This window comes from Saimiri boliviensis, chromosome 9 (assembly GCF_048565385.1).
Source record: "Saimiri boliviensis isolate mSaiBol1 chromosome 9, mSaiBol1.pri, whole genome shotgun sequence".
Lineage (NCBI taxonomy): Eukaryota > Metazoa > Chordata > Mammalia > Primates > Cebidae > Saimiri > Saimiri boliviensis.
In genome coordinates this window covers 31,608,624-31,623,088 of record NC_133457.1, presented here as the reverse complement: position 1 = coordinate 31,623,088, position 14,465 = coordinate 31,608,624, and the positions used below count along the sequence as shown (strand labels likewise).

Here is a 14,465-nt window from a genome sequence, read left to right as displayed (position 1 = left end):
TGTCTTCACCATTTAATACGGAATTTTGGCTTCCTTTATAAGTAGATTTATTTAAGTGGCCTTTCCCTATACCAGTTACCTTTGTCTATCTTGCCTATTTCCTTCCTTAGATTTCCTAGACTAATAAACCATGGAATAAGGAAGTGAGGGCTGTGCCAACATGATTTGCTCTTAGTTAACCCAAGCTGGGTCACAGCGATGAGTCATTTTTGTTTTTGGGGCACAGAAGTACCCTCTCCTCCTTAAAATCCATTCTAGAATAGTGTCTGCAAAATGTTATGCTCATTGGTTTGCAGGGTATAGAACTTTCTTTCTTTTTTTCCTCCTTTTTTAGCAAGGCCCATCACTGCAACAGAATCTTCTTTTTTTATTTTTAATGGAACACTTCACAGATTTGCATGTCATCCTTGTGCAGGGGCTATGCTAGTCTTCTCTGTATCATTCCAGTTTTAGTATATGAGCTTATTTATTTATTTTTGAGATGGAGTCTCACTCTATTGCCCAGGTGGGAGTGCAGTGGCCCCATTTTGGCTCACTGGCACATCTGCCTCCCTGGTTCAAGCAATTTTCCTCTCTCAGCCTCCCTAGTAGCTGGGACTACAGTTGCATGCCACCACACCCAGCTAAATTTTGTATTTTTAGTAGAGATGGGGTTTCACCATATTGGTCAGGCTTGTCTCGAACTCCTGACCTCAGGTTATCCACCTGCCTTGGCCTTCCAAAGTGCTGGGATTACAGGCATGAGTCACCACACCTGGCCTCTTCTTTTTAATGGAACATTTTTTCCATCTCCAAGATTCCAGCACCATCCTAAATATCTGTAGGTCCTCTAAGAGTACAGATAGACACAGAAAATCTCTTTCCTGGGTTCTCTACGTGCTGTGGCCTGTAATTCATCTGGATCAAGAGATGAGTTTAATTCAATTTAGACACAAATAAATGTTCTCATTAGAGGGGAGTGGCCACATTGCAAGACAATTTGGCAACACACTGATGCCACTGAATCACTGAACTAAACAGATGCCTCTTTAATGTGGAGGCTCTGATCCCTTTCAAAGTACTGGCTTCTATAGATCTTCAAATTCTTAGAAACAGTTATTTGGGGTCGAAAAATATTATTGAAGGGTTTATGATTTACCTTAAAATTCTCCTCCACCTTGTTATGTGCCATGATCCTTAGGGGTCGCTGGGAAGAGAAGAGAGAGCTGGGAGGAAGACCTATGGAGCCAGCTATCCTGCAACACCTTACCACGGGGGCTCTGGGTAGAAGTCAGACATTTATCTATGTGTGGCCTGCCAGGTGTAAGTGGTCTGCCCCTAGGGTTCTGAGGTTAACTTGAGAGTACATGGCATCCTAAAGGGGCCAGCCAGCCACTTCCCATGTCTCCTCTACACCCTTGCCAATCAGAGAGATCTGAATTTTCATGTTAGATCACTGTTTTCAAGTTAGTCTTTTTTTTAGGGGGACCTTGCTGGTGCAGGGGATGTGGGTGGGGTGTGGTGGCTGCGTGCCTGTGCACAAGTCCCTCTCTACCTCACGCTGCTGCAAAGCCCCCTCATGTTAGTTTTAACTGCTGGCTCAAATGTGTGAAGGCTGTGTCAGCCAGGTAGTACATACCCCAGGCCTGATTCATCAGTCGCTTCTAGTTTGCAACCTCTGACCTAAGGTGCCACGTAAATATCACTGGTGGAGAAAGAGGGGATGCTGCTTGTCAGTTTCTTTTGTCACTGATGCCAGAGTGTGATGTGAATGCGGATTCGTTTTTAGTCCACACAGCAGTTTCTGTTCTAGGAGTTAACAGATATTTACAAAGCATTTTAAATTTAATTTAATTACTTTATTTAGAAACAAGATCTGTATCAGTTGCCCAGGCTGGAATGCAGTGATGTAGTCTTGGTTGACACTTCAGCCTCAACCTCCTGGGTTCAAGCAATCCTCCCATCTCAGCCTCTGGAGTAGTGAGGACTACAGGTACACACTACCACACCTAGCTAGTTTTTGTATTTTTTTTTTTAGAGACAGGGTCTTGCTATGTTGCCCAGGCTGGTGTTGACTCCTAGCTTCAAGCAATCCTCCCACTTTGGCCTCTGAAAGTGCTGGGATTACTGATATGAGCCAGCATGCCTGGCTCACAAAACATTAAAAAAAAATTGGTGTTGCAGCAAATCTTCATTTAAATGGCATTGAAATTTGACAGAAAGAATCAACTTCACAATGAGGGATTCATGTGGCTGCTGCTGTGGGGAACTTTTTTTTTGAGACAGGGTCTCACTCTGTCACCCAGGCTACAGTGCCATGGCACTTTCTTAGCTCATGGCACTCTCCTGGGCTCAGGTGATCTTCCTGCCTCACCCTCCTGGGTAGTTAGGACTATAGGCATGCACCACCACACTCAGCTAATTAAAAAAATTTTTTCTGTAGAGATGTGGGGAGGCTCTTACTAGGTTGCCTAGGCTGGCCTTGAACTCCTGGCCTTGATCCTCCTCCCTTGGCCTCTCAAAGTGCTGGGATTACAGATGTGGGACACTACACCTGGCCTGGGGCACAGTTTTTGTGAGGACCTGACTCCCCAAGTAAAGGACTAGAAATTTGTCATCTACATATTGAGGACCCTCAAATTTGCCCCAGAAATAGTACATGCATGTTGTAGGGGCCAAAAAGTATACTAAATTTATGTTGCTTTCTGCAGGTCTGGATCTAAAAACGAAAACTGAAACAAAAATACAAATGAATTAAATGTTGCCGACCACTTTCGTTCACAATTCGCTTTAAAAACATTAAATAAGGCTGGGCGCAGTGGCTGATGCCTTTTAATCCCAGCACTTTGGGAGGCCGAGGCAGGTGGATTGCCTGAGGTCAGGAGTTCAAGACCAGTCTGGCCAACATGGTGAAACCCTGTCTCTACTAAAAATTTAAAAAATAAAAAAAAATAAAAAATTAAATAAAAACTCTGTCAGGCATAGTGGCTCACGCCTGTAATCCCAGCACTTTGGGAGTCCAAGGTGGATGGATCACTTGAGGTCAGGAGTTTGAGACCAGCCTGGCCAACATGGTGAAACCTGTCTCTACTAAAAATATAAACATTAGCTGGGTGTGGTGGCGTGTGATTGTAATTCCAGCTATGCAGGAGGCTGAGGTAGGAGAATCACTTGAACCCAGGAGGTGAAGGTTGCAGTGAGCCAAGATCACACCACTGCCCTTTAGCCTGGTCCACAGAGTGAGACTCTGTCTGGAAACAAAACAAAACAAAACAAAAAAAACCAGGCATGTAGGTAGCTCGTGCCCATAATCCCAGCACTTTGAGGTCAAGGTGGGTGGATCACAGGGTTGAGAGTTCAAGACCAGCCTGGCCAACATGGTGAAACCCCGTCTCTACTAAAAATACAAAAACTAGCTGGGTATGGTGGCATACGCCTGTAATCCCAGCTATGCAGGAGGCTGAGGCAAGAGTATCGCTTGAACCTAGGAGGCAGAGGTTGCAGTGAGCTGAGATCACGCCACTGCACTGCATCCTGGATGACATAGTGAGACTTTGTCCCAAAAAAAACCAAACCAAACAAAACAAAAAACCCCAAATCTTTGGCTAAGTGCGGTGGCTCACGCCTGTAATCCCAGCACTTTAGCTTAGCTACTGAGTACAGGTAGTAAGTAGTAAGGCCGTGGGATTGAACCAGGGTTGGGATCGTGCCACGTGCTTACAGGGGTCATGGAGAAGGGCGAGGGAAGCTGTGGTTGGCCGCAGGTGTGGTGATTTTAATGATGGATCATGTAGTCTAAATTAGATCAAAAGGGAAGTGTGGACACAAGCGGGTGAGGGACTGTAAGAGAGTCTAGGGAGCTGTGATGAAACCCTGAATCAAAGGTATGAACGGTGGGAATGATTTGGGGACTGTACTGTAGGAAAATCCACTCGTCCTTGCTGAATGGTTTCACTGGGACTCTCAAACCACAGGTGGGTCCTCAGCGAAGCCTGGCAATTGTAATACAGTTCCATGGTCAACTCAGTCACCAGCTCTCCTGGCCAGCTCTTTTACAAAGCCTCTCTCCTCCAACCTCCAATGCCCTCTGCCCGCCATCCCTTCCTTCTCAGCTGATGACCTTGCTCATTATTTTGCTGAAAAAAAAGAGAAGCAATCAGAAGAGGCTGATCATCGGCCTAATGGATCTCCATTGTCTCCTCTGCCCCCCCGTTCCTCAATGTCCACAGAGTCAATTTCCCATACACTAGCCAGAATTACTACATGATCACTCACTCAGAACAAAATCCAAACTCTTTACTGTGACCTAAAGCATCTATGTGGTCTGCCCACATGCTTGTCTCTGATTTCATTTCCCTCCCTCTCTCACTGCTGTCTCCGCCCTACACACACGGATCTCTTTGCTTTTTCGCCAACACCCAAGGCATATTCCCCCCTCAGGATCTTTGCACACACTGCTTCAGTCTCTGGAGTGCTCTTCCCCCCAAAGTATGTGTGGTTTGCTTTCTCATTTCTTTTTCTTTCTTTCCTTTCCTTTTTTTTTCTTTTGAGACGGAGTTTCACTCTTGTCATCCAGGCTGGAGAGCAATGGTGGGATCTCAGCTCACTGCAACTTCTGCCTCCCAGGTTTAGGCGATTCTCCTGCCTCAGCCTCCCAAGTAGCTGGCATTACAGGCATGAGCCACTGTGCCCAACCAGTATGCATTATTTTATATTATCTTTAAATTCCATGAAATAATCATAAACATATCCTCCTTGTGAAAAATACATTCCCGAGAAACTGAGTTTTCTTTGATCCCCGACCCTCATCCCAGCCAATCCTAGGCCACTCCCTGCTCCCTTTTCCCCAGAGATAGCCACTCTTCACTGGGTGTAAATACTTCCAGGCCTTTCGCTGTGCATTTATGTGCATTATATATGTGCCAGTAGGAAATATATGCAGTTGTCCTTGATATCCCAGGGGGATTGGTTTCTGGACCCCTGTGATGCTAAAATTTGAGATGCTCCTGTCCCTGGTAGAAAATGGCAGTGTTTACATATAACCTATATACAGCCTCCTGTATATTTTATTTATTTTTTCATTAGAAAAATGTTTTTTTGAGATAGGGTCTTGCTCTGTCACCCAGGCTAAAGTGCGGTGGCATGATCAGGGATCACTGCAGCCTTGACTTCTGGGGCTCAAGTGATCTACCTCAGCATCCAGAGTAGCTGGGACCATAGGCATGTGCTACCATGCCCTGCTAATTAAAAAAAAAAAATTATTAGAGACGAGGTCTTGATTTGTTGCCCAGGCTGGTCTCAAACTCCTGGCCTCAAGCAATCCTCCCTCCTGCCTTGGCCTTCCAAAAGACTGAGATTACAGGCATGAGCCACCATGTCTGGCCCCTCCTGTATGCTTTATTATTATTTATATATTTATTTATTTTAAGAGTGGTCTCGCTGTCACCCAAGCTGGAGGGCAGTGGTGCTATCTCAGCTCACTGCAACCTTCGTCTCCTGGACTCAAGCAATCTTCCCATTTCAACCTCCCAAATAGCTGGGACTACAGGCATGAGCCACCACACTTGGCTAATTTTTAGTAGTTTCTGCGGAGCCGGTGTTTCCCCATGTTGCCCAGGCTGGTCTTGAACTCCTGAGCTCAAGCAACCCACATGCCTTGGCTTCCCAAAGTGTTGAGATTACAGGTATGAGCCACCACGGGCAGCCCCTCCTGTATACTTTAAATCATCTCTAGATTTCTTACCTGTAATACCTAATGTAATGCAAATATGTACATAGTTGTTACTGTATTTTTTTTTTTTCTGGAGAAAGAGGCAGTCTCACTTTCTTGCCCAGGTTGACCTTGAACTCCCAGCCTCAAGTGATCCTCCTGCCTCAGCCTCCCAAAATGCTAGGATTACACGTGTGAGCCACCATGCTTGGCCATGTATTTTTAAATATACATTTAAAAAGTTGTTGTTTTTTCCCCCAAATATTTTCTGTCTGTGGTTAGTTGAATTTACACATGTGGAACTCAAGAGGCTGTGGAGGGTCGACTGTATATAGTATTGCCTGTGGTTATTTTTCTTATTTTAACTTTAGAAACACTATTGGGATTAACACTATAGCTGGCCCAGATCTCCAAAAAATAAGATGACAAAAGTCTGAACTGATGTTCTTGAGCAGTTGGGCTATGTCCCATAGGTACATTTTGAACCACTATGTTGCTCTTGGTCTAAGCTTAAGCAGAAATGTACTTCGGAGTTTGCTGTTTAGAATGGAGAGGATGGGGTGCTGCCAGCTGAGATGCATTTATCATAGTCAGGGCTGACCCCACAGTTCTCTGTTTTATTTCAAACCCTCTCACTTTATTCAGAGCTAGGATGTACCTGCCAGTTGGAGGCTCAATTCAAAGCCACCAGGGAACATTGGTGGCTCATATGTCACAAAGTGGCGCCTATGGCTATCTTGTCCCTAGCTTCATCTATCATTGGAAAACCAAAAGCAACTATGCTTTAGCAAGGAGCTTTGAAACGCCTCTCACAGAATTGCTGACTCATCCTTGATTTAAAGAGCAATGAACAGATCTGACCTTTTTAGAAACAAACCATGGCACTACCTCCAGGAGACAATGGACTATAGTGCCAGCAGGGTACGGAGTGGTGCCTTGCCCAAGGAGTAACCCTCTAGCCTAGTTTCTGACAAAACCACCAGAAGCGGATTTATTTATTTATTTTATTGAAAAGGGGTCTAGCTGTATTGCCCAGGCTGGTCTTGAACTCCTGGCCTCAAGTGATCCTTGCATCCTGGCCTCTCAGAGAGCTGGTATTACAGATATGAGCCACCACGGCATACTAGACACAGATGTTATAAGGTGGCTTTGATGACAGGTTCTCAGAAAGAAGCCCCTTTTCTTAAGCAAAATTGTCCACCAAACTCAGAGCGGACGGGCCACAGGCATCCCTCGAGAACATGAGAATGTTCTGCATTTCTCGAGGGAAGGAGACGTTGGCAGCCATGTGCTCACCTGCTTTGCCGAGGTCATTCTTTGTGTTCCCCTGACATCACAGTGGCCCTGACATTTCATAAAAGCAGAGGCGTGCCCCTTCAGTTTGGCTTTGTCGGGTGCTGTGTCTGCCAGGCAAGCTTGGCCTCCCTACTTGATGGTGGGCAAGAAGTCTCACTAATTCATAAATTCCTGGTCAGAGTGTGCCCATCAACAGCGGTTACACTTGCCACCTCCTTAAAAAGACTGTGTCAGCCCACTGGCATCCCAGCTCAATGCATTCTCCACGCTTCCTGGGTATTCAGGTAGGACCGTGGCATCTCTGTGTTTGGGTATGGGGCGCGCCCAGAGAGGCCGCAGCCTTGGGCAATGCAGCCGCGCACGGAACTGCAGCTGGTTCTCCTCTCTGCACTCCTGCGTCTACATGAGCGCACATTTTAGTTTTCTTTTCTGGGGAAATCTTTGAGGAGGCCCCATTCCCAAGGTTCGTCCAAGGGGAGGAATGTGCTTTGGTAAGTACAGGGGTTCGGCAAGTCTTTTTACTGGTCAAGGGTCACTGAGCGCAGGCTTCTGAAGGCGATTTCAGCGTGAAAGCACCCCACCTTCCCACCGCACACTCAACGCGCCTCGGGGGAGGGCGGGAGAAGGGGACTCCCGAAAGCAGGAGGCTTGCGTTGCGTAGTTGAGATATATCTGGGCTGCTAAGTGACAAGGGGGTGGGTGCTCTCCTATTTTGCCATCTCGGCGATGTGGAGGGAGCTGGGGTTTTGTGACGGAGACCTGGGTAGCTGGGACTGGCAGGGGAACGCGCGGCCGGGGCGGGACGGGGGCGGAGCGGGCGCTGCGCTGACGGCCGCGGCAGAAAGGGGGCGGCCGCGCCCATTTCCTCTGCTCCGCCGCGGCGGGAGGGATCCGCATCAGCGAGCTGCGCCTCTCGGGTGTTGGCCCCGGCGGCTCCCCCACAGTGCCTGGCTGTGGCGAGGCTGCTGCAGCAGAGCCTGTGGCGGCCGCAATCCCTGGGGCGCTCCGGAACCCAGTGCGCGGCGCGCGTGCCGGCCGCCCGCATGGACGCAGCGCTGAAGCGGAGCCGCTCGGAGGAGCCAGCCGAGCTTCTGCCGCCTGCCCGGGACGAGGAGGAAGAGGAGGAGGAGGAAGAAGAGGGGATGGAGCAGGGGCTGGAGGAGGAAGAAGAGGTGGACCCCCGGATCCAGGTAGGGCGCGCGGAGTCGCCCTGCATCTGGGCTTCGCTGGGGGCTGCTGCGGAGTCGGCGTCTACGCGGACACCCACTTCGCAGCCCCCAGTGACTGTGGTCCGGGGACTGACGGCTCCGTAGCTCTGGTGGCAAGAGAGGGTCTGTATGCTCCGTTTCATCGTCTCCACAATGGGGAGGCTGCAGTGCCCGCGTGGATGCGGCCTGACTCTATTGCGGGCAGCCCCCCGCAGACCCCTAGCAGGATCGGGGTCGCTGCAGAGTGCCTGGTGATTCAGGCTGTTGTGCAACAAAGGGAAAAAGGGGGCGGGGGCGCCCTGCTATCCTCGGGGTGCCCCCGGCCGGGCCGCGTCGCCGCGGGGATGGCACGGCCTCCAGGCTCTGCAAGGAAGGGTCGCGCGCGTGGGCGCCGGGCACCGTGGGCGGGTGGGCGTTGCCCGCCCTTGCAGCGTGGGCTGGCCCCCGTGCCCCGGTGCAGCGTCCTCACCTGCGGAGGTGCTCGGCCTGAGCTGTTTTCCTTCTCTGATTCATTGTTAGCGAAATGAGCGGCTTATTGTCACCACCGGTGCAACGTTCTGTCTGGCCTGAAATTGCTTAAAACCCTGCTTTCCCTTGTTGTGAGGTTGGGCATGAACAGAAATCAGGGACAACTGCTGCGCAAAGCTGATGCGTGGAGGCGGCGAGGGGATTGGGCTGGCTTTCTGTGCCTCCATTTCCAAGAGAGATGATTAAAACACAATTTCCAAGCCGAGATCTAGGAGTGACAGTTTAACCTCGTCACCCTAAGCAAAAAGCAGAGCAAATCCCTTTCCAAGACCCGTTTTTTCCAACCCTTTCAACAAATCGTTTTTTTAAAAAATTGATTTTAAAAATGCTCTCTAATTTCTGGATCCTTAATTGCTTTTTAGTGCACAGATCAATTTAAAAAGCTCACTTAACTCAGTGGTTGGGGTTTAAATGAATCGTCAGGTTAGCAACATGAAGATCAGGTGGGAAAAAAATCCTTGCATTAGGAATGCTATTAATTAAAATAATTGGTTTGGAATAAATTGTATGTTATTGGTGTGGAATTTGCATGGTAAAGATGAATTAAGTTCATGTTGGATGTTTTTTTACAAAATGTCAGTTTGTAAACGTTTATTTAAAGGAACGGAATTAAGACTAGTTTAAAATAGCCAGCTAAGTAGGTTGAATAATTGGCAGTGTGAAAATATTTTTACCTTTTACAGAAAAATAATTCTGATGAGTTAATACCAGAATTCTGCCCTTGATTTCACTGGGTTTACATTTTTGGCTTGGCCTTGCTTATTGTCTTTTACTGTTTTCTAAGCAAAGTTCTTGCTCAAGGCAGATGGTACTGTTTTGATTAGGCCATGAAACCATTTGTAACAGGTGGGGTTTACTTGAAGGCACATACCTGGAATATTTGACCTCAGACAAATTCCAAATGTCCCTTAAGACATTGTCAAAAGGGACACCATCAAGAAAATGGTTTCAGAAATGCTGACATTGATTTGCTTTTCTAGCCAAGCTTCAGCTGTTTTCCTTAAGAATTAGTACTGGTTCTTCCCTTGTCCTGCAAATCGGGCTGGGGTAATTTTTCAGGTTATGGACTGAGTTATATTGGAAACAAAACACGGATCCTTTAAGTCTTTTTTCTCCCTCTTTTCTTCACCAGGGAGAACTGGAGAAGTTAAATCAGTCCACGGATGATATCAACAGACGGGAGACTGAACTTGAGGTACAGAGAGCTGAGTTCCTGTTCTTGATGAAGTGGTTTCACACCGGCACAAAGCTGGTTAATTTCGTGTTCTAACTGGAGGGTTATTGCTGGACTCCCCTCCTTGTGAGTTGAGTGACAGCTCCCTGTCTGACAGAATAAAATACACCACTGAGCTCAACCTGTGGGCGGAACGCATGTGGATCTGATTTCACGTGTTGTTTTTCATTATGGAAGCTCCATGGGGCCTAAACTGAGTCTGTGCGGAGCATTACACAATGCTTAAGCCCCGAGTTTTAATGTGACTGCAAGGACAGAGGGGAACATTAGCTGAATTCTTTAATGGAGAATAATGAATGAGCTCACAGAATCTCTTACATGTTCTGGGCGGTTCCTACCCTTTGTCCTGGAAAGCGTTGCCTTGTTTCCCTGACTTAGACCATTTCTTGTCTTTCCTGTCCTAGTTAACTCCCGCTTCAGCTTCCCCGCTCCTTTCTTTATTGTCTGCTTGTGCATAGAATATAATTATAATGGTAATGAAAAGCTGTTTGGACAGGGAAGGGCTTTCCTGCTGGGAAAAATCTTTGGAAATGAAAACTCAATTTGGGTTTCATGTACATTTTCCAAGCAGAGTGTAAACAAGTTTGCATTCCTCACAGCCTCCCATTGGTTCCCCACCCCTTCCCAGTAGTGGTGGTTTTTTACCACCCATCAGCAAATTCGAACACTGTATATTTGGGAAACTGTGAGTGACTGTCAGAGCTCCGAAGGGACTCCCAACACAGTGACCCAGTGCAGGGAGCTGTTGGGAAGGTCTGTTTCTGTAGCAGGAGAAATAGCAAAAGTCAGTAGAAGGGACAAGCACGTGGTCCCTAAGAGTGAGGGTGCAGGAGACAGGAATATCATCTGCCGGGATTCACTGGCAGCCTTGATTCTGCTGCATGCGTAGCCCCTGGAGTTACCGAATCAGGATGTAGCAATGTGAATTAAAAAGCCTGTTGCTCTGAGCTGTGTGAAGGGTTCTCGCTAACCACCTCCATTTCCATCGTAGGTGTACGAGAGCACGGGCTCTCCTTCTTCCCAAGTAAAGTAAAATCTGTGTTTATTTACGTTTCTTTCACTTACGAATTGAGTCTCTTTGTGATGTGGGTAACTGGAACCTCTTGGAATCTGAGATTTCTAATGCATTAAACAACAAAACCCCTATCATTCCTGTAGGGCTTTAGCATTTATAGTGTTTTTTATACACTTTATCCCATTCCATCCTGTCACACCAGCCTAGAGCTGTGCTGTCCTATATGGTAGCCATGTGCAATATGTGGCTATTTGAATTTAATTAAAAAAAAATTGTTTTTGAGACAGTCTTACTCTGTTGTCTAGGCTGGGGTGCAGTGGTGCGATGTCTGCCCACTGCAGCCGACACCTCCTGGGCTCAGGTGATTCTCATTCCTCAGCTTCCTCAGTAGCTGGGACTACAGGTGTGCGCCACCATGTCTGGTTAATGAAGTCAATTAAAATGAAGTAAGACTAAAGATTCAGTTCCTCAGTCACAATAGCCACCTTTCAAGAGCCCAGTTGCCACTGTATTGAAATGCTGTCATCATAGAATGTTCTGGCCTGGAGAACAAGGAGGGTAGGGACCATTTGCTTTCCAGATGAGGACTCAGAGGCTCAGCATCTCATGGTTCTATGATGCGTCAGAGCCCGGGCGCCCATCCTGCAGCCATGCCTCCCCCAGGCATTTTCCAGATCTCTTCTGGTTCCTCTGTTCTGTTATCCCCAGTGCTGGGTGCAATCACAGCTCACTGCAACCTCAAACTCCTGGGTTCAGGCAATCCTCCTGCGTCATCCTCCCCAGCAGCTGAGATCACAGGTGCATGCCACCATAACCGGCTAATTTTTCATATGTTTAAACTTTTTTGTAAAGATGGGGTCATGTTGTATTGACCAGGCTGCTCTTGAACTCCTGGCCTCAAAGTGATCCTCCCACCTTGGCCTCCCGAAGTGCTGGGATTATAGGCAGAAGTTGCCATACCCAGCCTGGAAAGTCTTTTTTTTTTTTTTTTTTTTTTTTCCCCTCAAAGCATTGATTGATTCTAATTGCTCGCCTACTATGTGCCGGCCACTGTTCTGGGTAATGAACAAGATGGCCCATGCATGTCTCAGGCTCCAGAGTGCTTACTTTCCTGGGGTGAAATTGGTTAATCTGTTAAACTCTTTTTAGCTCTGACTTCTGAATCCCATTTTGGAATACTCTTAGGTATTTGTGTGTCACAGGAAGCCACCGGACAGGTGCTTCCTGCCTGACTCTGGAGAGCATTTGGACTGTGTGAGAGGCGAACTGGAGAGCATGAGGGGGTGGCCAGGGCTGGGCCAGGTTGCTGGCTGGCCTTTTCACAGTATTACAACCCAGACTGACCCATAGGAATATAATACGGGCTACATAAGCAATGAAAAACTCCCTAGTAGACACATTAAAAGGGAAAAGAAACAGCTGAAATGAATTTATTTTGTTTCACCTGAAATATCTGAGACCATACAATTTCAACATGGATTTGCTATTAAAAAATTATAGATATTTTACGTATATTTTTGCATTAAGTCTTTAAGATCTCCGGCATATTTTACATCTAGGGCACATTTGAGTCGAGACTAGACATGATTCAAGTGTTAGTAGCTCCATGTGGCCCTGGTCGGCACAGGCTGAATAGGTGCTTTCTGTCACAAAGGAGTCAGATGGGATGGCTCCCTTCCTGCTGGGCACCAACTGCTTGTCAGACACTGTTGGCCACTGCAGTTATGTGGGTGAACAAGACAACTCTCTAGGAGTTGACATTTTTGGTTGGGGTGAGGGGCAGAAGGGGGATAGTAATTATTGGTGGTAATAACCACAGTAAGAAATGTGACAGAGAGAGTGGAGGGGTGCTGCTGGAGGATGCCTGAGCAGATGCCTGCAGGAGAGCCTCTGTTTGCAGAGGAACAGATGGAGTGAGCTGCTGGGGTGGTCAAGGGGAGTATGCCCAGGCATGGGGGCAGGAAAGTGAGCCATTTTAATATATAGTCTTTTTTTGTTGTTGTTGTCTGAGACAGAGTCTCACTCTGTTGCCCAGGCTGGAATGCAGTGGCATGATCTCAGCTCACTGCAACATCTGCCTTCTGGGTTCAAGGAGTTCTTCTGCCTCAGCGTCCCAAGTAGCTGGGATTACAGGCATGTACCACCATGCCTGGCTAATTTTTGTATTTTTAGTAGAGATGGGGTTTCACCATGTTGGCCAAGCTGGTCTTGAACTCCTGACCTTACCATCCACGCACCTCGGCCTCCCAAAGTGCTGGGATTACAGGTGTAAGCCACCGCGCCCAGCTAGCTAAGTCTTGTTTTTGTGGTACTTGTATTCCATAAAGTTGTGCACACTCAATTAGTGAATATGGAACCATTGTCGTAGGGAAAATGCAGGGCTCCGAGCAAGCCTGTGGTCACATCATTTTCATCAACTGATCAATAGTAATCTTTTCAGTTTCCATTAAAAGACACTTAATTTACTATATATTATTGATTCATTAGTATTCAACTCAGGGCCGCTTACCTAACACGTATTTTCTCGGTAAGCCACATCACAGCCTGCTTGTGCTCAGAAATGCTAGCTAGATATCACTTTAGCACTACCCTTATGGGTCATGTTTAACAGCAAAATCGCCAAAGAAAGCATAAAAGTGTGAAAGACATGACACTAAGTGGACGATGAAAAGGACACTTGTTTATAGGATGAGCACGGAACGAAGGAGGACAGGGCATCGCTCCTTGCAGCCTCAGCTGGGAAATTTTCACTGCTTAGCGTAGGTCGGTAAAGGGACCTGAAAGGGCTGCACTTACTGATTTTGGGGCTTTGGACACATTTTGGTGAGTGGACGAATTCACAAGTATGGAATTGGCAACTAATAGTCTACTTTCAGGGCCCCCGGGGGAAGGTATTTTGCTGTACTGTTTCCTTTCCCTTTGCCTGCTGATTACGATGTGGGGTGTTCAGCACCTCTCATGATTTTTGTCTGATGAAGCTGCATTGGCTGCCAGGCGTGTAGTAGCTGCCGATGTGCTCACACTGCAGTGCGGTTGTCCGTGGGTAGCTGTATACCGAGGTGTTGCTCCTGAGGCTTGCTTTTTTTTTTTCCTTTATTTTTTCCTGAAGGTTTTTCTGTAGATGCTCACTTTTAACATCCCATTTCCTGTCTTGGCCATTTAAATTCCAGGTTGCAAAAGGGCCTCTGGATGCCGGCCATCTGCCGTGACAGTTGGATGTCCGTCTCTTCCTGCAACCTGGGTTTGCCTCTGACCTTATTTGAACAGTGCTGGGTCCCCTTTGCACTCTGATTTATATCAGTGAAAGCCAACCTTTCAAGTTGTTAAAGGAGGAAACTTTTAACCAGAGAGGCCTTGGATATAAGCCTGATGTTCTAAGTTAGGAAAATAAACATTTTCCCACAGATCCTTTGATCAGGTTTTTTTAAAATTATTTTTTTAAATTTTATTTTAAAATTTTATTTATTTTTTAGAGATGGGGTTTCACCATGTTGG

The 14,465-nt window shown here is 47.0% G+C and overlaps 1 protein-coding gene and 1 non-coding gene across 3 annotated transcripts in view; one reads left to right on the top strand and one right to left on the bottom strand.

Moving 5' to 3' along the window:
- Positions 1-370: 370 nt before the first annotated feature.
- LOC120368417 (U6 spliceosomal RNA) lies at positions 371-473 on the bottom strand. The gene has a single exon (XR_005582561.1). It is a non-coding gene; the product is annotated as a U6 spliceosomal RNA (small nuclear RNA).
- A 7,350-nt stretch (positions 474-7,823) lies between these two features.
- The window catches only part of SH3BP5 (SH3 domain binding protein 5), a 79,008-nt gene continuing 72,366 nt past the window's right edge, over positions 7,824-14,465 (top strand). Inside the window, exons 1-2 of one of the 2 annotated variants that reach the window (XM_074405660.1) lie at positions 7,824-8,175; positions 9,854-9,916. In XM_074405660.1, the coding sequence (XP_074261761.1) occupies positions 8,029-8,175; positions 9,854-9,916 (210 nt within the window). In that variant the 5' untranslated portion in view covers positions 7,824-8,028. The remainder of the gene's footprint in view (positions 8,176-9,853; positions 9,917-14,465) is intronic. The other variant, XM_039480166.2, reaches the window with a different exon arrangement.